At 41.8% G+C, this 22,756-nt stretch overlaps 1 protein-coding gene across 1 annotated transcript; it reads right to left on the bottom strand.

Moving 5' to 3' along the window:
• Positions 1-801: 801 nt before the first annotated feature.
• On the bottom strand, positions 802-22,252 carry NAA50 (N-alpha-acetyltransferase 50, NatE catalytic subunit). The gene is made up of 5 exons (XM_009478668.2): positions 22,217-22,252; positions 7,454-7,587; positions 6,863-6,982; positions 5,836-5,902; positions 802-3,339 (listed from the first exon to the last, which is right to left on the bottom strand). Exons 1-5 carry the CDS (start codon positions 22,237-22,239, stop codon positions 3,159-3,161), a joined length of 525 nt encoding a protein of 174 aa, XP_009476943.2. The 5' UTR covers positions 22,240-22,252; the 3' UTR covers positions 802-3,158.
• Positions 22,253-22,756: the final 504 nt, after the last annotated feature.

Genomic DNA, 22,756 nt, shown 5'->3' with positions numbered 1-22,756 from the left:
TTTTATAGGTAATATCTTCATACTTCAACCGATGTATGACAAAACCAGTTGCAGAGATTCAGGAATAACTCATATATACACCATTTACACTCTAAAGCTGTTAGTCGCATACATTTTTCTTGCTAGACCTTCATCCAGAACAGGAAGTGCTGGTGGGTTTTTTCCCACTACAAACTCCCAACTGTTAAAAAATGTAGTTGTTCATAAGCTGCTATTTTCAAGCTAAAAGGAGGTCCTGCTGCAGCAACAAACAAAGTAACTGAAGTTCTCTGCAGTAAGCCCATACTTCACACAATTTCAGTGTCTCTGGGTAACAGCACTAAGACACAGCATTCTCCTCCCACACTCAACACTGCTGATATACTAATAAAATACAACTGTTTGTCATTCAGAACTACTGACCTTCACTCGCCCTTATCCATGTACAGGGAACACAGCTTTCTATGAGATTTAGATTAAACCTTGCATTCAAGATTCAACAACCGTTTTCCAGGATTAATAGCCTGGGAAAAAGGAGTCTTACATTTGTGGTTACTCTCTCTTTCACCTCCTACAAAACATTTTATCAGAAGTTACAATGAGGCAGGTTTGCTGTGGAATAGGAGCTTTAGGAATTGTTTTCAGGGATACATTCATAGAATGATGGCAGCCCAAAGCAAAGAGAGACAGAAACAAAGATTAATCCAAGTAAGTTCAGACATCAGACTCATACTTTTAAACCTGAAGGAAAACTGTCTGTGAAACACACCAATTTGTGGAAGCCTACAATAACAGCAAATCCTAAGAGTTCATATCCCCACACCCATCTACCCAACCCAAACACTTACCATTTAGTTCTAGAAGAATGAAGAGCACTTTGCTTGGCACCAGAGGCAGCTATGGTCTGAGTTACAGCTGTGCTGCACAAACATCCTCAAATACAATACTCTCTCTCTCCCTCCACATACTTCTCTTGGTTTGGTCTACAGATGGCCAGGGTAACTATGTTGGCATATGACAAGCTAATTGTGCTTCAATACATCCCCTTCTAGAAAGATGCTGGAACTGCCAACGTAACCAGTGCGAGCAGGTCCTAGCAGTACTAAAAATAAGCTTTTGTCAAAACTAGGCTGCCTCTGGCCAAGGAAACCATTTGCATCTTTCTAGCCAGAGTCTGCCACCAAGTGTTGCAAACACAGGTGCTCAGGCCATGCAGAGGGGCTTTTGTTGTTAGCGATCTGCCCATCCCCAAGACTCAATTAGTGCAAACCCAGCAAATAGAGTAGCCGTTTTTCAGCATAGGTCTGTCAAGATGCACTCCAACAAACACTACACACCTCTGGGAAAGAACGAGTAATTCTGGAGCAGCTTGTATAGTCACCCCTCGGGTATTGAAGACCACATAATGTGCAATGAGGAGTGCCATCTCTTGCCTCTTGACTCCCATCTTGAAATCCTTGGTTCCCAAGTCACCCTCGAATGACTGGACAGCACCTACTAATCAGATGTATGCTGCAACACGCACTATAGGTTGGAGGATTTCAAAGCAGATGAATTCAAGATGCAGATTTAAACTTTAAAAAACAAACAGGAAAGGAATGCAGTTCAATATCTACTTGGGGAACAGGGCAGGTTGGTGTTGTCTCAGCTCAGTGCACTTTCCCAGGTGCTTGGAGAAGAGTCCAAGCTCAAGTTGGTATTTATATTGGCATACATAAAATCGCTGGCAACAGTGCATAGAAAGGAGCACTGATATTCACGCAAACAAAGCATGAAAGGATGCAAAGCAGAGCTTAGAGTTTACTGTAGCTTTAAGGTTACAGTACTAGGAAGAAGCCAGTCAGCCTATTTTCCAAACCCATAAAATGCTCTAATATATGCCGCTTTCTCCAGTGCTCCATGAACACCCTCTCACGAGAGGAGGAGAACTGCATTATTACCACTGAACAGGGAAAGGGGAAAAGAATCTTCAAAGGAGCAAACTGTGCAGTTCTTAACCACCTCCTCCCGAAGGAGCACGTAAACACAGCAAGCCAAGCCAATCCCAAGCAAATCCAGGAGACCCCTGCAAAGCTATGTGATTTGGGTCCGATTCATGTTTGCCTTCTCAGCCTTGCTGCCTGGTTTCCTCAACCCTTGCCTCATCTCAGATTTGTCACCACAGATTTAGTAGCTGTAGCAAATTTATCTGGAGATGGGTGCTTGCCTTACGTGATCAAAGCTGGCAAGGTGGTCACAGTCACTTTTCCCATCCCAACAACACAGATAAAACTAACTCTCAATGAGCCCTACAGCATTTCACCCTTTTTAAAAAGCAAGGGTCTTGCCTCAGGATTCATATTTTTACAAGGTTACTCTTGCCAACACCAGATCTAGCTCTTACTCTGGCAGAAGTCTGCTGGGAGTTGGGTAAATGAAAAAAAGAAACAACAACGACCACTCTAAACCCTCCTCTCAGTCAGTTAAGAAATGTAGCACCAGCTTGGGTGAGGAGTATTTAAAAAAAGCATTCAAAAAGATCAGCCCAGGCAGAGTGAAAAGGCATGGTAAAGTAGCCCGCCCTTCTCAGCAAAAGATGGAGGAAAAAGCCATACTCTAAAATATTGGGAAGAACTAAACATACTTTTTTGAGGCGGGGGGAATTAAGAGGAAGAGTGGGAAGTACTGAAGTAACATTCAAAGGTTGGGGGGGAGTAAAGTACCCTGTAGGTTATAAAAAAACACAATAATGTAGGAGTCAAAGGACAAGATATTGCTTTTCCTTTTTTCCCCCCATTGGATTTACATTCTGCTTACTGAAAGAGATAATTCTGAAGGAAACTTGTCTTCAGGATAACCTGCTCAAGCCCTCCACACCTTAAACTTGAAGAGATCTGCACACCTTTTCCCACCCCCAAAAAAAAAACCCAAAACCAAAAACCCAAACAACAACAACAAAAAAAAAACAAAACCAGAAAGGAGAGCTCAACAAAAAAACCCAAACCCCAAACATGATTGGACAATCCTTGGAAGAAGCATTACATTTTGTTGGAGAGAGGTCAAGAAAAAAAATTTAAGAGGATGAAGGGGTGCAGTAAAAAATAAAAAAAATTTTAAAAAAAGAAAAGAAAAAATGAAGAGGCCTCTCTTTCCTTATTTGGCGACAAGCAAGTGCAAGAAAGTGTTCATTGGGGTTTTGTTCAGTTGTCGGTCTTTTGCACATCTGCGTTCTGGCCAAGACAAGGGGCTTTGAGGTTTTTCTGCAGCACATGAGCATCTGCGGGCTCTATCCTCTTGTAGTAGTTTTTCTTCGTCTCAATGATCTCAAAGCCAAACTTTCTGTAGAAGTCAATTGCAGACTCATTGCTGATCTGGACATGCCTGGGACAGAAAGGAGGATAGAGACAGGTATCAGAACTTTCTGTGGTACAGTATTCTGCCTCCACACCCAGAACAGTCAAAGACAAGATAAGAAAAGGAGCTATCTAGACAGAGACGGGAATGATGGTGTAAGTTCAGAACTGGAAATTTTGGTCTTCCCAAATCAATCCTGAGCTGACACACAGCTCCTGGATGGCCTGTGGCAATCATTCTGAGAAGTGGTAAATGTTTCCCCTCAGTAAAGCTCTTTGAAGGAACACAAATAGCAGAGAGACTCTGAAGCATTACTAGCTCAGTAATTTCAATTTTTCTTAATCTGGAAGTGACAGATATCTTGTGGAAATATATAACAAAGTTTCACTGTAGACCCAATTTTAACTTCCTGTAGTGACACTTCTTAGATGACCAAAACAGCTGTCTGAGTGATGATCCCTACATGCTGCAACACAAAACTGGCAATAGCGTTTAATAAGATTTTTAACTCCTTGCTCAATTCTAACTACCCCTCTCTCCTCACAAAAAGGTATGGCAGCACAAAGAAGCCCTATGGACTTATGAAGTCCTTCCCCCTTTTATCTATCTCACCCAGAGTTTTACAGACCTTGCTAGCATATTTCAAGAGTTTCAAGTCCTCCAAAACAAACAGCCATCAGTTCTTCATTCTAAGCGACTAGGACATTTATTTGCACAAGTTCTAACAAAAAAAGACGTTTGGCTCAGCAAAAGGCATTCATTAAACACTTCCAAAATTCAGTGGACACTGCACAAGCTCATGAATCACTTTGTCATGACAACATGCTGCATAACCACAGAACCAAAGCAACTCTGGAAGCAACAGCGGAACAAAACAAGAAGATCTTACTATTAAGCCCAATAAACACCAAATAGCTAAAAGGAAACTTCATAATAATGACAATTTTCACCACTGATATCAAACTGGGTGCTAAGCTGCATAATATGTTCAGATAGAAGATGCACAAGCAACAGACATAGTAATACAATCAATGGGCCACTAAAAGAACTGTGTTATGCCCAACTTTATGGGCTCTTCATTGTCATCCCAGAAACCTACTCTGGGAAGTGGAAAGAAGGATTACAAAGGATTTGGTTTTTGCATTAAAAACAGTGTGCAGTTCCTTCACTGTGCACACAGTGCAAAAGCAAAAAGGAAAGCCTGTGCCAACCAGCAGGCATCTGAGAGAGACTTCATTACTACTTCTTCTGAGGCAGGAGAGCAGGAATACAAGCCAAAAGCAGCTTTACTTGAACTCCTCTTTAAAACAACTGCTCTTCTTACAGAGATGGCACAAAGCTACAACAGTAGAGGTCTTGGAAGACTTTGCATCTCCTTGGCAGAGGTGGACTAAGCTTGAGGAGAAAGTCACTCCATTTATAGTGATATCAGTGTATGAAACACTCCTCGCTAAGCATTTTCAACAGTCCTGGCAAAAGTTCAGGGTGCAGTTCTGTGGCAGCATAAGTCCATCCGAGCCGCACCTGCTGTGGGACTCTCCCTGCCAGTGCACCGTGCTTGTACTGGTATAAGCAAGCAGTGATGGACAAGGAAGAAGCTGGCTCAGAGAAGCGATCTGGCCAAAAACTGCATCAGCTCACTTGGTATTCACACAGACACCAATGCACAGGAAGAAGCAGAAGTGTGCAGCCAGCAGCGAAGGGGAAGCAAAGGTTTGGCATCTATGGATTTCAGGCTCTATTTCCATGGGCATCTATTAGGACGGCAGGATGCTCTTTTAAGCAGCCCTGTCTTCTACCCTAGTGCTTGTTCTCATGTCTGCATCATGCCAAGTGCTTATGTAGACATGCAGTTGATTTAAAGAAAAAAAAAAACAAAACACCACCAAAATACCTCAAAACAAAAAACCCAGAAAACATACTAAAACCAAAAACATCACCCAGAAACAAAACCAGAAACAGCTTTCCCAGCTGGGTCAGGTCATTGACCTAGTTTACTGTGTTGTGGCACAAACAGCTGACCTGGCACAGTGCAAGAATGGGAATAAGAAGCTGGGCCTTGCTACTGAATGAGAACCTAGAGTGCTTGCAAGCACCTCTGATTTGATGTTCTAACCTACACAGTACTGTCATAAGAGACAGACAGCAAATGTATCAAAACTGCATGCTAGACTTGCAGTATTTTCCATTCTGAGGATTACACTGTATGGCAAAAAAATTCTTCCCACAATTTTTTTTTAGTCATACAGTGTAATTCTGCTATAGAACATCATTTTGTAACTAAGCTACTTTCAAATTCAGCAAATTTGCAGAAGCCCTTCTAAAGCAAGCAAGCTTTTGGTTTTCTCAGCATCAGACAAGCAGCCCGGAATATGACCCCTAGCTTTCTTGCTAGTACTTACAAGATGTCCCATGACCCCACTGAAATCCATACTAAAAACGCTCTTGAATCTCCCTCCCTTTGCTCCCATATACGCCTCTATCATCTCTCCAAAAATGGATGAGTGTAACTCATTTACTTACAGATAGATGTTGTCAAAAGTGCCATCTTTTTCACAGATGTTTAAGACATGATTCAACATTTTAGTTCCTGCCGAAAGGTAAAGAGATACTTAAGAAAACCAGAACTACACAATTGAGTCTGTACTTAGCTAAGGGCTTTCTTGAGGAGAGGCAGGTTAGCTGTAGGTAGGCTAAAATGACAGAACTTGTGAGAACTAGGAAAGGCAAATAAAACATGGTGTGTAAGTATTTTGCTACCTTTCTGACTGCTCACAAAATTTAATTCATTGTTTCTTTGGAGAAAAAAAAAACAACCAATAGCCCAGAAGCATACCTATAAAGCAGCTTATTTAAATACTAGCTTTAAGGTCTCAAGCTCACCTCAAAATATGGTCAAAACAATGTATAAAGCAGTGAGAGCATTGGTTAAGTTTTTCTAATAAAGGCCTAGTAAAACAATTTAATATAAAGTTATCTTTTCATTCCAGTTTGTCCAAGCAAACAGGTTACTGTAAGGTCTTGATTAGTCTGGCCTATGTATTTGCAACATGGAGAAAAGAACTAATTGCAGTATAGACAGAAAGCAGGTACTATCCCTGAGCAGCAATAATCAGTAGTGATAAAGACAAAATAAATAGAAAAAAACACACCCTTCATGGGGGGGTGTGCGAGATAAACCAATGAAGGAATGTTGTGTTCTACTTATACATGACTTGCATACTGGCTGCATACCTCTGACAAATTATTTCCTGTCTCTGTGCATCAATTTTGACATCTGTAGAAGCAGAGTATTTACATCACAGTATGATAACGTGATTAAGACTAAAATAATCTGAAATTCTGAATTAGAAAGTTCTACAAAAAGTCCATTTCTGAAACGCAGGAAAAAAAGAGCACATCATAAATCACACTCTTTCCCCGAAGTCCTTTCCAAAGAAGTCAGTGGTCTGAAAGTGCACTATCTTGGTTAAAAATCTGAAAGAGCATTTAGAAGGCTGTACAGCAATCTGGTTTCTTTGATGACTCAGATATGAAAGATCCTCCTTACCTATTCCTAGCCTTCGGTAGGGTGCCAGGCATCCGAGTGTCATGATGTACAGTCTCTTCTGGTTCTGGGAGTGATCCACCCTACAGCACACTGCTCCCACTGCAATATCATTGAAATAGGCTGCCAGGGAGGGAAAAAAAGTGTTATCAGTCACAAATCTCAAACTGTACATACAGCTCCTTTGTTTACACCCTATATCTTCCTTCCTTCCCTCTTGCTAATTCTCCCATCCAGATAAAATCATAGATTGTAGCTAACACTTTGAGCGAAGTTACCAATGGTGCTCTGACACAGTGGTTGGCTTATTACAGTTCAAACCAACTAGCAGTGACATCAGTAGGTAAGCTGGCAGCACACATCTCTCAAGCTTTCTGCTGTAACAGAAAACATGCCTATTCCCAGTAAAATGGAATCTATTTCCAACACAAACTGTTTGAGGTTGGGACTGTGGCTTTCCGAGGTTCCGAAACAGTTATTTTTCATTATGTAAAACAACAAAATAGAAGGATCTGCTATTCAAAACCATTATGGATAGCAATGATGAGCACTTCCGCCACCATAGCCCACAATTACTGGCAAGAACATTTGTACCTAATTTGGCTAGTTCGCCAACCTCCAGTACATCCTTGTAGAACTTGTCATTGTAGCTGACAGGAAAAATGACCTGGTTTAGCCTCTTCAGCTGCTTAATGTTGTGTGGCGTCACATCTCCCAGCTCGATCCGGCTACTGGAACAAATCAAAACATGCTTAACATCTGACACACTGCAAAGTTTCTAAGGACACCAAAAATTAATTATTTTATTTATGCTTAGAGAACTGTCCCACCTAATAATTGGTTCAATACATATTTGAACTGCAATGTTCAGCCCATACAATTGTCTTCTGTTGGTGGCTGATTTAACTCCCAATTTCAGTTGGTACTATACAGTCAGAAGTTTCTCAGGCCACACTCAACGCTGACATACCATAGTATATGTGTGGTTTTATTGGGTGGGAGACATAAGAACACAAATCTCTGTAGGAGTATTAGCTTTAGCCTTATCCCATTAATTTCCTCACTGATCATCAAGATCACAGGGAAAAAAAAAAGAAAAAGAAAAAGAAAAAAAAGAGATGGGAGGGACAGGTGGCTAGAATAGAGACCAAGAAAATTAAGTCCTTATACATGCTTCAAGACAGCCCTAATTTTGCCACCTATCAATATAAAGCTTATGCTTAGACAAAGACTAAGTCATTGCTAGACATCTGTCTCTAAAAAGCAACAATACTGTGTGCAGCAAACTGATATTAAGCCTGTTAATATGCAAGCGTGCCACTGTCAAGGTGATATCTGCATCTATTATGATCATCACTGAAGTCATTCTTCCTGCTGACTGAGAGCAGAATCACGACCTTAAAATACCAGTACTGCACTGAATTATACTTAAAAGAAACAGACCTTAAAATACCAGTACTGCACTGAATTATACTGAAAAGAAACAGACCAAGCTTCTCCCTTTCCTAAGACTAACTTCCTGACAGAAACATTACATATACAGAAGCAAATTTAAAAAAAAAAAAAAAAAAAAATTTTAGAATTTAGGTGTTCCTATTCCCCAAGCCAATTTCTTGGGTGCAGGTAGACAGTTTCAAAGAGGACTACAAGAATGAAAAATAAGAAACCAAGATAATAAAAATGTTTTCCCAAATGGTCACCAGAACACATAGGCAGGTAAGAAGCCAATGAATGTCGAGTTAGAAACACACACAATTCTAGGTTCATCTCAGGCTTGTTTTACCAAATACATCTAGGTAACCAGACTGTTTTCTGCCCAAACATTGGTAAAGACAGTTTGCCTTTTTTAAAAAAAAGTAAAATTCTGTTTTCAAAAAGGCAGCTTTCTAAGATCCTTGTATGCCAGGGTTCCAAGTTCATTCTAGTAATGTGCAGTAGCTGCTTTCCATCCCCAACACCTCTTGTGCCTAGGCAGCTTGGTTTTTTCAGATAGGTGGATGCCTAGGACACAACAGCCCAGATTAACTTACATAATATAGTGAAACAAAGAGGAGATAATAACTAACAACTTTTTTCTTCAAGAACTGTACCAAACAATGTAGAGTATAATCTTTCTCTGCTTTATTAACTGACCTTGATTATACATCAAAAATGATCAGTATTCCAGATATCACATCAGTTTTAGTGGTCACTACCAATGATGGGTGATAAATATACAATGCTTTCTAGCAAAACTATCAGAGAAAGCTACAAGAATAGAGCCTTTAACGTTTACTTCAGGAAGCATAACTTGCCCTTGCATCTACTTTCTCCTTTTCTTTTACAGCAAAGAATACAGTCTTCAGTTCTGCAAAGGTATCAAGGATCACCATTGCCCACTGATACAACACAGATCAGTCTCCCTAGCAAGCCCTACAGAAGCTAAATAATTTGTAAGTAGGGCCTACCTTTTAGAGAACCATCTAGCATTAACTAATGGACTGTTGATGATTTTGTAATTCTCCATCAGATTAATATGTTCCAGTTAATTATTCTAACTACTTAGAATTAATGGATGGCATTTACATATTGAACTTTGCTGACTCCAAAGTCTAACCTTTCATCACACATTTGCCAAAGAGATTAAAAAGCCCTCTGGTGTTAAGCATCTCATGCCAGTATGGGTGCTTGCAAATTGTTCCAGGCAGCTCTTCATCTTCCCCCTACCACACCGAACATATCAATCAATCTTCCCCCCCCCCCCCACCACTTCCTCACTGCAAGGGCAATTGCTAAGCCACAAATCCTTGTGGTTTGCCCCTGAGCTCTGCCCAATTAGACAGCAATCTCTGGAGAGACATCTCACTAGAACTGGACAGTATGTTCTCCAACAGTGATCCCAAGAATGAGAGAAGCAACAGTCTCCATATTCTTGCATCTCATCCGTGTCAAGATACCCAGGCATACTACGAGCAACAGCAATGGGATACGTTTCTAAAGTTTCTAGGTATAAACCACTATATTGTGCTGAAATAGTATGCAGTATCTCTTTTCTGTGACGCCTCCCACCACTAGCCCTTTGTTTCACAGACTTTTTCCATCTTCTAGATTATTTTTGCTCTCAAGATTCTTTTCATGTATCACCACTTGTGCAAGCCCCTTTGATAATTATATTCCAACATAAAGTAAGTACTGAGCTAGTAAGGATGATCTCCTCACACCACAGAAGTATTTCCATTGTAAACAAGCATGTTATCAAATAATAGTAAAGTTATTAGATGATGGGGTAACTGTAACACTTGTTTTATGCCCAGTTTAGCACAGCTGTTCAGCCTAGCATGTCAGGGCTTCTTCAGGCACACAGAAGGCAAGCTGTACCCTCTTCTCATCCCAGCCATCAGTGCTGTTACCTTTTCTCACGAAGGGTAGGAATAAAACTTGGGCATGTGGGTTCCCGGGTGTATTTGTGTCTGGGAGAGAGTTTTGCTGAAGCAGAGGACCTCAATAATCCCACACTAGGAGTGAAGAGAAGGCCTGGCAGCCTCTTTTGCTGCAGTTTGCAGAGTGAAAACCAAAGGGAGCAGGTCTCAACTGTCCAGTTAGATCAGATTAGCTGCAGAGCAGGAGGTCAGTAAGGGAAGAGAAAAACCTCACATTCGGTCCCTTGAAAGCCTAGACCGCTTGTCCAAAAGATTTAACAGTATATTAACCTCGGTGATACTTTTTTGTATCAGTAGATCCAAGCTTCAGCAGATCAGTAACACTAGCATGAACTCCTACGATGAACTCACAGCAAAATTACTATACAGCAAGTCCCGCTTTATACTTGAGCAAAAATTTCTGACAGACTATTATCAGGTAGCGTGTTTTCTAATATTAATTTAAAATTAGTTACTAATGAAGCAAGAAATCAGGCATTAGAAGGCAGTCACTATGGAATATTTATGATGACAGTGCAACAGGATAAAGATGTATTGTCAGGGGCAGCCAGGACAAGATGGCTGAGAAAGGGACCACAGCCAGAAGACAGACCTTCACCAAGAAGGTTTCAGACAGGGAATAAATAAGCAAGTGCAGAAGCAGAGTCTAAGGCTGCTCATAGCTGCTGAGCCAAGACATCACCTCTGAGGCTGGCATCAGGCCAGAGAAACAAGTACTAGTAGTAGGTGGCTAAAAGGTGCTGTTGACGCATCTAGAGTCCTTGGGCTCTCCCCTATGTCTCACCACTTGCCACATTCATTGCTGCCTCCTGCCATCTCCTTCTGCCTGCCTCCTGTACTCCATCACTAGCTGTTTCCTCATTGCTCAAGAGCTGCACCAGGGCCAGTAATTTATCTGGGAGGATAATACAAAAAAAGTTTGAGAAACACTGCAGGCAGGATAAATCAATATGCTAAATATGTCTGTTTAAATAGTATGTACTCAAACCATAAATTACTTTAATGTATAGCACTAGCTGATTAAATCCGCACCACATCTATTGCACACAAAAACATTTAATAAGTAAACTAAATGAGGACATGGAAAGAAGACCCACATCATTAGAGTTCTTCACTTTGCCTGAGGACAATGTGGCAAAAGTGCCACTAGGGCCTCGAGTAAAAAGCCGAAAGCAGCAGTGTCGCTGTCCCTGAGCCACTCACTTCCATCCTCTCACTGGCACAAACATTTGAGCAACAATGTGGTGAACCAACCCAAATTAAAACTAACCTAGCCAAAAAAAGAAAAGTTTAGTTTTAACCCACATCAGTCCCCTGACTGGGTTCACCACACAAGTCTTCTGCCAGCATAAAGAGGAGGAAAAAATTGCCAGAGGCAGAACTGGTTGGTTCTTGAGCAGAAGTGCCAGCCTACCCCAGTTTAAACTGGAAGTACTGTGCAAGAGGAGCACAGGGATCATTCGGCATCTAGATAATCACCTCAGAGAGGTGATTCAAGACAGCCAGCATGGCTTCACCAAGGGCAAATCCTGCCTGACCAACCTAGTGGCTTTCTATGAAGCAGTGACTGCATCAGTGGACAAGGGAAAAGCAATGGATGTCATCTATCTGGACTTCTGCAAAGCCTTTGACACAATGCCCCACAACATCCTTCTCTCTAAATTGGGGAGATACAGATTTGATGGGTGGACTGTTCAGTGGATAAGAAATTGGCTGGATGGTTGCATCCAGAGGATAATGGTCAATGGCTCAATGTCCAAATGGAGACCAGTGACAAGTGGAGTCCCTCAGGGGTCTGTACTGGGACCAATGCTGTTTAATATCTTCATCAATGACATAGACAGTGGGATCGAGTGCACCCTCAGCAAGTTTGCAGATGACACCAAGCTGAGTGGTGCAGACGACACGCCAGATGGACAAGATGTCATCCAGAGGGACCTGGACAAGCTGGAGAGGTGGGTCTGTGTGAACCTCATGAGGTTCAACAAGGCCAAGTGCAAGGTCCTGCACCTGGCATGGGGCAACCCCCAATATCAATACAGGCTGGGGGATGAAGGGATTGAGAGCAGCCCTGCCGAGAAGGACTTGGGGGTACTGGTGGATGAAAAGCTGGACATGAGCCAACAATGTGCACTTGCAGCCCACAAAGCCAACTGTATCCTGGGCTGCATCAAAAGAAGCGTGGCCAGCAGGTCGAGGGAGGTGATTCTGCCCCTCTGCTCTGCTCTGGTGAGACCTCACCTGGAGCACTGCGTCCAGCTCTGGAGCCCTCAGCACAAGAAGGACATGGACCTGTTGGAGCAGGTCCAGAGGGCCACAAAAATGACCCAAGGGCTGGAGCACCTCTCCTACAAGGAAAGGCTGAGAGAGTTGGGGTTGTTCAGCCTGGAGAAGAGAAGGCTGTGGGGAGACCTTATTGCTGCCTTTCAGTACTAAAAGGGGGCCTATAGGAAGGATGGGGACAATCTTTTTAGCAAGGCCTGTTGTGACAGGACAAGGAGTAATGGATTTAAACTAAAGGAGGGTAGATTTTGACTGGATATAAGCAAGAAATTTTTTTACAATGAGGGTGGTGAAGCACTGGAAGGGGTTGCCCAGAGAGGTAGTGGAGGCCCCATCCCTGGCAACATTCAAGGTCAGGTTGGAGGGGCCTCTGAGCAACCTGATCTGGTTAAAGCTGTCCCTGCTCACTGCGGGGGGGTTGGGCTAGGTGATCTCTAAAGGTCCCTTCCAACCCAAAGCATTCTATGATTCTATGATTTTGTGCTACACCTTATCATTTCCAGAACAACATGGACTTTGAACCTAAGGACTTAAAACTACCCCAGCCTCAAAAGATCCAAGACAAAGCACCTGCAATAAAGGACACACAATGGTCACTCCTTTCTTTTCATTGGAGTAATGGAAATAGCTTTGGGGTTTGTTTTGTTTATTTTATTTTTTAATAGCTATTTACATGTAGAACTGCTTCTTCACATTACCTCTTAGCCAAATCAGTAATGTAAGTTTACTGTATCAGCTAAGGCCTGATTAGGCCAGTCCTGTGCATTCCAGCTCAGTATAGGCTGTACCAGAAATACCTATCTTCTACCGCTGCAAAGACAAAAATCATGGCTCAAATTAGCATGAGAGAACATAAAGATGTATAAAGAGCCTGAAGCACCCAGAAGGGACATGCCCTTCCTTAACAGATTATTTTATAATTCCAGTAATATTCCTAAAACAACACACACTTATTACTGGCATCCTACATCTCAAATAGCACTCCATGGAGCATGCAATGGTCAACTGTATTCATCTTAGGTGTCAAAGCTTCTGGACCAAGTCAGCCACCCCATCCCAAGCAACTGTTTTTAATACAGAGGAATGAGGGACTCTTGGCTCATCATGTCAGGCCTCTTATTACTGTAGTGCTCTACAAATCCGTACCTTTTTCTAGAAGAATACCAGCCCTCTGAAGCCACTTAAACACCTTCCATTGCAAGGCTGTTCCCAAGCTACCATTATTCTCATAGTTAAGCTTTCTTCTGATTTCCATTCTAAAGGTACTCAAGTTCCACCCATATGCTGTCTCTCATTGCTCATTAGCTTCAGTAGTTGATGGGTACCAATATACCCTATCCCACTTGCTTTTTCAGAGAGCTACCATGACTTCTTTATACTTTCCTTCTTGTAACTAAAGCCAAGCTCCTGGCTTCCTCCTTTAAGACTGGTTCTTAATTCCTGCTATTGTCATACTAGCTCTTCTTTCCATTCCTTCAGATTAAAGTTAATTTTCCTTAAACATGGCTAACCAAAACTGCTTACAGCACCCCAAATACTTACTATTGCCTTGTACAACGGCAGTTAAGTTTTTCCTGTCTCTACTGGAAGCTTTTTCCTGACATGTTTGCATTTCTCACAACTGCAACATACCATGACTCAGTTACTGAGGAAAAAATATACTGAGACTTCACTAGTGAAGGGAACCAGTTTCTGGTGTGTAAGGCTGCTGTTTGTTGAAAGTGCACAGTGACACTGCCCAGCAATGTAAGGGTGGAAGTGAAGAGTGATCCGCAAAATCCCAATGGAAGTGGGACGTTAGTGAGATGGCATGCAGCAGTTACTGAAACTGGATGCATACCCAGAACATCAGCATTAATGCTCCTGCTCTTGCATGTCAGTGGCCTAAGATCCTTCAAGCACTTGCTAGAAAAAAATCTCGCACTTTTTATAGGGCCAAATGCAATCCAATTAGTCCTATTGCAGCTGCATACCTCTATCTGCAGCCTACTACAAGGCTGTGATTTGAACACTATTTTTCCTATAATGTCTTAAATTTATACTGGTGGAAGTAACACAGGCTAAATGAGACATTAGTGTTTGCTTATGCTAAGGCTGCCTTTTGCCCCTCGACGTATACTGAAGGAGACCTGCTAGACAGAACGATAGCTCAAGACAAAGCCAATTTCCAGAGTTACAGTTCAAGAGAAAACACAAATTCAGTCCCAGAGAATAACAAGTGTTGAACACTAGTTTAGAACCAACATCATGGAGAAAAGGGGGGAATTCCGAGTTTCTTAATGCTGTAAGAATCTCAGTCTCATTCAACTGTAAATAGTGCAAGTCTCTCCCCAGAGGGATGTGCCTGACTGAAACAGATCTTGGTGTAACTGATAGCTGGGCTCAGGCTTATTGAAGGCATCTGGCATGCTAAATTTAGCAGAGCTGTATCTGCAACTTGCAAAACTTCCTGAGGTATTGTCAGTCAGGAGAGGGAGCACAGGGGAGAAAAAGGCCCTAACAAATTAGAGGACTTCAGGGAAGGTTTGTCACCTGCTAAGCGGCCAACTAGCTTTATTGCTTCTATTTTGGCTCCCAAGTCAAAGCAAGGAGTCTAGACAGGATAATCCACTCATAAAATAAAACCAAACCAGAGCTATGAAAGCTATAGACCTGAAGGGTGTGGCTTCACTTAGATTCAACTCCAAAGCCATAAGAGTCTCTCTAATGTTTTGGGGTGGTTGTTTTTTTTTGTTTTGGTTTGGTTTTTTGTGGATTGGTTTGGGTTTTTTTTTGGTTTTGTTTTTAAACAGATGAGCTGTCTTGCTAGGCACACGAGTTAGTCTAGTTCTTGTGGGCAGACCGGTATGTTTTCAATTATCTAAAAGATCTGTGGGCTGTAAATCTACTCCACTTGTCAGAAAACCAGAAGGATAAGTAGAAGCCTAGCATGCAAGAAGTCTTACCAATTTGCTTCTGAGCCCCCCACGATCTTCTTTAGCCCCACTTACTACTGAAAGCATGTATTTGCATGACACCTGATACATACCCTGCTGGAAGTTACCACCAGCTGTGTGCTGGATTGTAGAAGAGCACAGTGATGTACAGAAGAAAGCTAAGCAATTTTAGAATCAGAATTAACAGAAGACTTCACTCAAGACTTATGATTCTAATGGATCTCAGTGTGAACAGGTTTCACTGGCACACATCATAATTCCCCAAGACATACTTCAGACCCTCCTTGCCTCTCTCCCTTTATAACGAAAAAATACACAGCGTGTAATTTGGATAATTCACTCTGCTTCAACCTAGAAAACCTGACCATTGTACAAAAGACTGGCTGGTCCTCACATGCAAGAAGCAAAGTTACACTGTAATAGCCTCACAGTTTTCCCAGCTGAAACTTGTTCTTCAAGAGTTGTACTAGACCTCAAATCTAGACTGAACACTGATCTCAAAAAAACCCCCAAAACTCCACCAACCACAAACAAACAAAAAACCCCAACCCTAAAGCAAAAGCAGCAGTACAATCATGAAGCATCTCAGATGTCTGATTATGCAAGGGGGAGACAGTGAGGTCATTTCAACAAGTGTCGAATAAAAATAAACTTTCCCAAGAAAATTAAAAGCTATCTCATTCTGCAGCTGGATACAAAGAGCAGGAATCACCATGCCCAGCTAACATGATTTTCAAATTCCAAAATATCAGACATAAATGTAGTTGGTCTAGAACAGAAAACAGCCATACATACATCACTTAGTAGCCTGTAACACGTTGGTGCTTCAGAGCACCTCATGAGGTAAAGGCTTAGATATTATATCTGCCTCTCCTAGGTGCATCAAAGTCAGGTGAAAGAGGAAACAACTTGCCTGCAATCATACAGCAGATAAAGAGCTGCCAGAAATCCTAACTCTCCATTGCTGGTCAAACCACTTTTCCTTATTAGTCAGATAAGCTCAAAAGAACATTCAGACTGTGAACCATGATTGCAAAGCAGAAGTACTTGCCAGTTTGAAACAACTTAGCCCAAAATTCATTTTATGTCTCTGTTACCGATACCCTGAGACATCTTACAAGTTACTGTCCCTTTCCACACCCTCAGTGTCCCCAGATATAACAATTATAACCCTTACTTGCCTCCCGGGAGATCATGAACCTTCGCTAATTAATGTTCATGAAGAACCTGATGATCTTCAGGTGAGAACAGAGGCTTACCTTCAAATTCAAAACAGAAGTGATGCTGGGGTCACAAAGTGCCTTATTTACATAAATCTATACAGCTCAAAGGCACTTTTTGTATTCTATTTGGTAACAAACTACAGAATTGACATACCAGGAGAAGGGCATTTATCTGCTTCACACAAACTATTTCTATAAGTCACTAAAACACCTTTCTTTACAGTTGCCTGGGTTGATTAGATTAGCAAAGAAAAAAGGGCAGGTCATTATGAGTCTCCTGCCTATACTTCAGATTTCAGTCCCAGGGTTGGTGGTTTTTTTAAGGTGTTCAAATCATGCGTTATATAAAGAATATATGTGGAAAAATTAACAGAACATGCTATCAGTTTTATGCGCCTACATTCAAATACTTCTAAGGCAATAATCATTGCAAGCACCTAACTTACCAAACACAAAAAGCTATTTTTCCCCCTTTCCTTTTCCCTGTTTTGGATAAGAATGAATTGTTCTCTAATTAAAATTTGTGCTAAAGAGCTACTTATTAAAAAACAAATCTCCTTTAATTGCAATTTTCAACCTAATTTGTGATCTTTACTCACAAGAAATTCCAAGCGCCACGTACAGAAAACTTTCACAAGCCTTAAATTGCTGCCCTGGGTCTCACCCCATACTCTCAAGAGAAGAAAAATACAATGGTCAGATGGTGGAAATGGGAAATTTTTTCAGGGATCGAGATTCTAGTCTGCTAGGGGCCAAAAATCACATGAAGCCTGGAAAAGAATGAGGAGAGGGAGGAGAAAGGCCAAGTGAGCTCAGGAAGCACTTCACACATCAAGATCTTACCATGCAGCATTGTATTTTCAGTCCATTAAAAAAAAAAACCCAACCCTCTGCCCCCAGGAAAATTCAAATATCTTAACCTTAGTCACCTAGTGACAGTGTTGTGGAAATGCTTTTGGCTCTAGTTTCTATAAAGCTTCATTTCATTTCCTTCCCATAATGAATTAATTCAATATGTTTTGACACAAATACACAGTTACCCCATCTCAATGCCGTGCTTCTCCACTCTCAGGTCTTCAAGTCCAAGAGCCTCCAAATAACCAGCAATTCTTCTATGCATAGACTGCTTCTCTCTTCCCCCCTGGCCTCCTCACCTCAAATCTCCCTCCTGACAAACTTCTGCTGCTTTAAAACTCCCACATAGGTCACTTCTTCCTTTCCCCTCTTTCAGCAGGGAGCAGAAAGTAATCTTGACATTGCCTGCCTCACTTGGAGCAGAAGGGATGCAAGGAGGTACTGCACTTCTCTCTTATCAATTCCCAAACAAATATAAAGGTCCGACTTCTTCTGTCTTTCCTCCTCCTCCGGGTAAAAATATCTAGCGCCTTCTCAGATTATTGGTCTGAACACTTCTAATGCTTGCCAAATGGGCAGGCTCTTCAAGTTCTGAATCATTTCCACTTGGATAAAAGTATTTTTCTGGCTCAACCATCACCCATTATTCCCCATTTTAGAAGAGATTTTATGTGGCAAAAGAGGCTGCATCATTTCTCTTGTCCTCAGGAGATGGCAGCAGAGTCTGTGTCATTTGGTGATTAACTAAAATACTACATTTTTCACAGAAACATCCCAACCTAGCAAGCCAATCTACATATTAACAAGCCACATACACATGCAAAAAGAACTGCATGGTCAAAGACCACTCAAAAGCCAAGAATGGCTTCTAAAGTGCTTAATTAAAATGGCTACAATCACTATGCTACCTTCCTATCCTTCCAATCCTTCCTACTTCCTGGAATATCTTAATCTGGTTACAGAATTAAACTCAAAGTGGTAAGAGTTATAAATTAGGTTAAAGTACCTATAATAAACTGTGTTTTTATAAACTCAATTTAGAAAATATTAAGCTATTTGTAAACATGCATATAGGCAAGGTCTAAATTTACCATCCATGAAATTAAATGCAGAAAGTATAGCTCACGCTTTGACATTTCTAGGTTCAGAAAAATCCTAAAACCAAACAATGATTTTCAAGCTCAATTACTGTTTTTGTCCTGCCTCCAATGCATATGACAATTCAGGAGTTCTCTCATAAACTTGGAACTTCCTCCCATATACGTTAAGTTTAGCACTGTGCCTTGCAAAAGGAAACAAATCAACAGTTCTGCACGAACTCTGTAATACTAACTCAGAAGAGTAGAGAAAAAAACCTCCCCATTCTCGTGAGAAACAGGCACAGCTTCAGGACCTTGAAGGGTTTACTTCACGAATCCAGGCAAAACAAGCAGAGATATCAGAGCTTACCCATAACTACTCACCGTACTTTAAATACACTATTGTTATTTTTCTGTTATGCTCAGTATTCCCCAGCTGTGATGCCTCTTCTACAAAGGCAGCCAGAATAGCACTAGCCTGCAAAGCCTCTCAGTTATGAAGTTCTCTGTGGCAGCAGCTACCTTCTGTGTAGCATCTAGTATGAAGGGCTCTTCCGCAGCAAGCCAGGACCCTTGGAAACTACAAAAAGCAAGGCTTAACTGCACAACATAAAAGTTTAGAGGCAGCCTCCTAGAAGTTTCTTACAGAAAAGTAGTGCACATTACTTTCTAAGACAGCAGTATAACATACAGCACTCTGCTCCCCATTTCAATCAATTTTTCATCACGTGGCTAAACATATGCTGCCACATGACAACCCCACAGGCGTTTCCCATCAAAACTGGAGAGGGGTTTGGTCAATGTGGTAAAATAACACATGTGCACAGGAGCACAGGCACCGGGCCCTGCTTGTAATATGCACTACATGCTCTATAAATGAGTTGACACTGCCAGTCACGTAGCAGGTACAAGCATACAATGGAGCACACGTGTCCTGCATTACACCCCTTGTGTAATGTGGTTTTTAGGTAAGAGCAGCAGGGAAAGGCTGGATGACTTATTCTCACAGGCTTCATCTGAACGGAAGCAGGTCAGGAAAGCACCCTTATTGCAAGACATCAAAAGGCCACAGACAGCGACCAGCAAATGCTCAAAAATCAATGCAAGATTTTCTGTTTTCTTCCCTGTTTTCTTCCCTTAAAACCAGTATCATAACAACTATAGCGAAAATACAAAAACACTGAGCAACAAGTGAATCAACATGGCGAAAGCAGTAAAGCGCAGGGAGTATTATTTACATCTGCTCTACAAAAACAGGCAAATTACTACAGACAGTAGAAACCGAGTCCCTCCCACTGGTATTTTTCCTCATGCAAATCCAGTTCTAAAATAGATTTTCAAATTCCAGAACTAACAATAACAACATTTAGGAATACAATAAATGAAAAAAAGAAATGAATCTCTAGAGAATCATGAAGTTTGCTGACAGAACAGTGAATTACCTCAGTTCTTCAACTCACATTTAAAAAAAAAATAAAAAAGGGAAACATAACAAGTCTCTAAACTATTGAAATCATTCAGAAGATGAGGACAGAGTGAACGTAAAGCCAACTATCACAAAAGCAGGTGGGAGGTAATAGCAATTACCAGTTCAGAAGATGGTGTTTAACTCATCAAGAGAAAACCCACACAATTTTAAGCAGCTCAGAAAGCAAAAAAATCTTTTACTGTCTCTGAAACTAGAGGTCCTCTGTAAAAGAAGTCACCTAATCTCAAACACCCTGATGACAGACACACTACAACCCCCTATGCATTATTAACACACTGCTATGTGCTATTTTGAATTCAGAGAGCTGAGGGCTGCAAGCAATGCACATTGACTACACAATCTCTTTTAGAGCCGAAATTTCAAAACATCAGTGAACTTGCCAGTTTCTTTTTTAATTCTTTCTCTGCCAAAGCAGACTGTTCATAATTACAGCTGATGTTATGGGTCTTAGTGCTCCCAAAATTATCTCTGCACTTTGTGGTGTGGGTTACTATGCAACACATACACTCCCAGAAAAAGTTCTCAGATGGAGTCAGTTTGTTCAAAAGAACTGATCCACAATTTTGCATGCAATACTGAAGACAGATCAGATCCCTTCAAACACCACATGAATTTCTGTATGTTGGGAGTTGAAGCTTCAGATCTATTTTTGGACCTGTCTTCTGACAGTACTTGTTTTTTAGGGATCTTCTGCAATCTTTGTAGCTTGACTAACAATTTGGTTTTGTTCCAGAGTACCCCTATGTAATTTAATATATTCCTTCTGAAATCTTTGTCTAGTCCTTTGATTCTCTCATTGTATTTAAATTGGGTTATTTTTCAATTTGAGTTCTATCGGCTGATTTGCCTCAATCTGAATTTTTAGAGAACACCTGGATTCAATATGAAGATTTTTGATTCTTCACAAGAACTTGCTGCATGGTGCTCACAGTGTTTTGACAAGACAGGAATATGCTGCTCTTCAAAGAGTCGAAGGAGTACCAGAAAAGCAGAAATACGCAAGTACAGAACCCCAAAGGATCAGTTCTGAAGTTGAATCAGTGATAAAGCTGCCTGTAAGTGAAAGTAAAGTAACAGAAATAAAGTTTGGTGCTCTGGAAGCAGAAGGGGGTGTGTGGTTTTTTTTCTCCATAGCTTTTTATTTAAAAAAAAAAAAAAAAGTTACACAAAGTCAAAAGCTCCCTGAAATATGAACTCCTGAGCAGTGCAAGCAAATCCAGGGCTCCTCAGGGAGCGCCACAGCATGGCGGACAGCTCTGGCTGCAACCTGCCAGGAGACCTCCGTGGTTCCAGCCTGACATGCCTGGGCCGCTTTCCACCTCAGGCATCCAGGCCCCAGGAACCCTGTCCCTCAACTCACAACTGACAGACAGCCAAAGCGGGGCTAAGCTGTAGAAAACAGCAGAACGGTCAACGGAGGATAAAAGGAAACCCAGTTTTGTCAGGACTGCTGCTGAACAACTATCATGGCAACTGCCACTTCATCTTGGCTATCAGTGCTGTTGCTCCTCTCACGAACTCTGTCATCCTCATTACAAGGTGACTAAGAGGCAGGGTGCCCTGTTTCACGTAGGGTGGTGCAGGCGAATAAAGGATTGCCTGATATCCCAAACACGCCTATTTAATGTCAGCTGAGAGTCAGTTTATTTGCAATCATCACTGAACCTCTTTCTACAGATACTCGCCAGCCCCTCATGATGTTTGAAGCTGCTTACAAGCTGTAAGAAATAGCTGAATATCTATTATCAAGCAGTCTTGTCGTGTGACATCACCCCAATCGCTAATAAGCTAAACCCTTTACCATTTCTTAGTAAAAGCTTAAGTGCTTCAGCTTCCATTCACCCTGCCTTAAGCTGCCAAACTGGAATAATAATACCCGGCATTGCATAACACCAGTTTCAAGGGGACTGGTTTAACACTCCTTTAAGAAACAGCTCTGGAAAACCTCCTTTGTGCATATAAAGAAACTGAGGCACCGAGGGGAAGAATCACCTTTTGTGGAGCACAGCTGATGCTGAAATTAATAAACATTAGGTGATTTAACCAACGTTGAAAAACCTGTCCCAAAGTGACCTGTGCAAGGTCAGGCAGGTCATCTGACACCAGAGCAGAACTGTGACTCTGACGGCCTCCAGTCTCGCGTTCAAACACTGCACCTCGCTGCCTCCTCCACTGAGCAGGAAATCGAGTGTGTCTGCCAACCACAGCTGAAATCTCTAGGTTTTCAAGGGCCACTGAGAAGCGAAGCCAAGGCCCAAAGCAGCATGCTACAGAAATCAAGACAGAAAACACAGCTCGTTTTCATCCATCCACGTTGTACAGCCTCCACGCAGATAAACACTTAAAGACTTACACCAACAGAAGTGCTCAGAGGACCTTACAAACAATAGCGCTGCAAAACCACTCGTCCGAGGCCGGCAGCTTTCTCGCACAGAGCCAGCAGCGCTCCTTCCCTATCGCCAGCCAAGCCCGAAGGACCGGCCAGCATCCCCCCGGCCGGCTGCGCTCTCCCTCCGTTTTGCAGATGGCGAGCGCCCGCCAGCCGAAATCACTCGGGAGCAGGAAGAGCCGCGGCGTCCCACCGGCTCAGCGGAGCAGGGCTGAGCACGGAGA

The sequence above is a fragment of the Pelecanus crispus genome, chromosome 1, assembly GCF_030463565.1.
Source record: "Pelecanus crispus isolate bPelCri1 chromosome 1, bPelCri1.pri, whole genome shotgun sequence".
NCBI lineage: Eukaryota > Metazoa > Chordata > Aves > Pelecaniformes > Pelecanidae > Pelecanus > Pelecanus crispus.
This window is presented reverse-complemented; position numbering and strand designations above follow the sequence as displayed.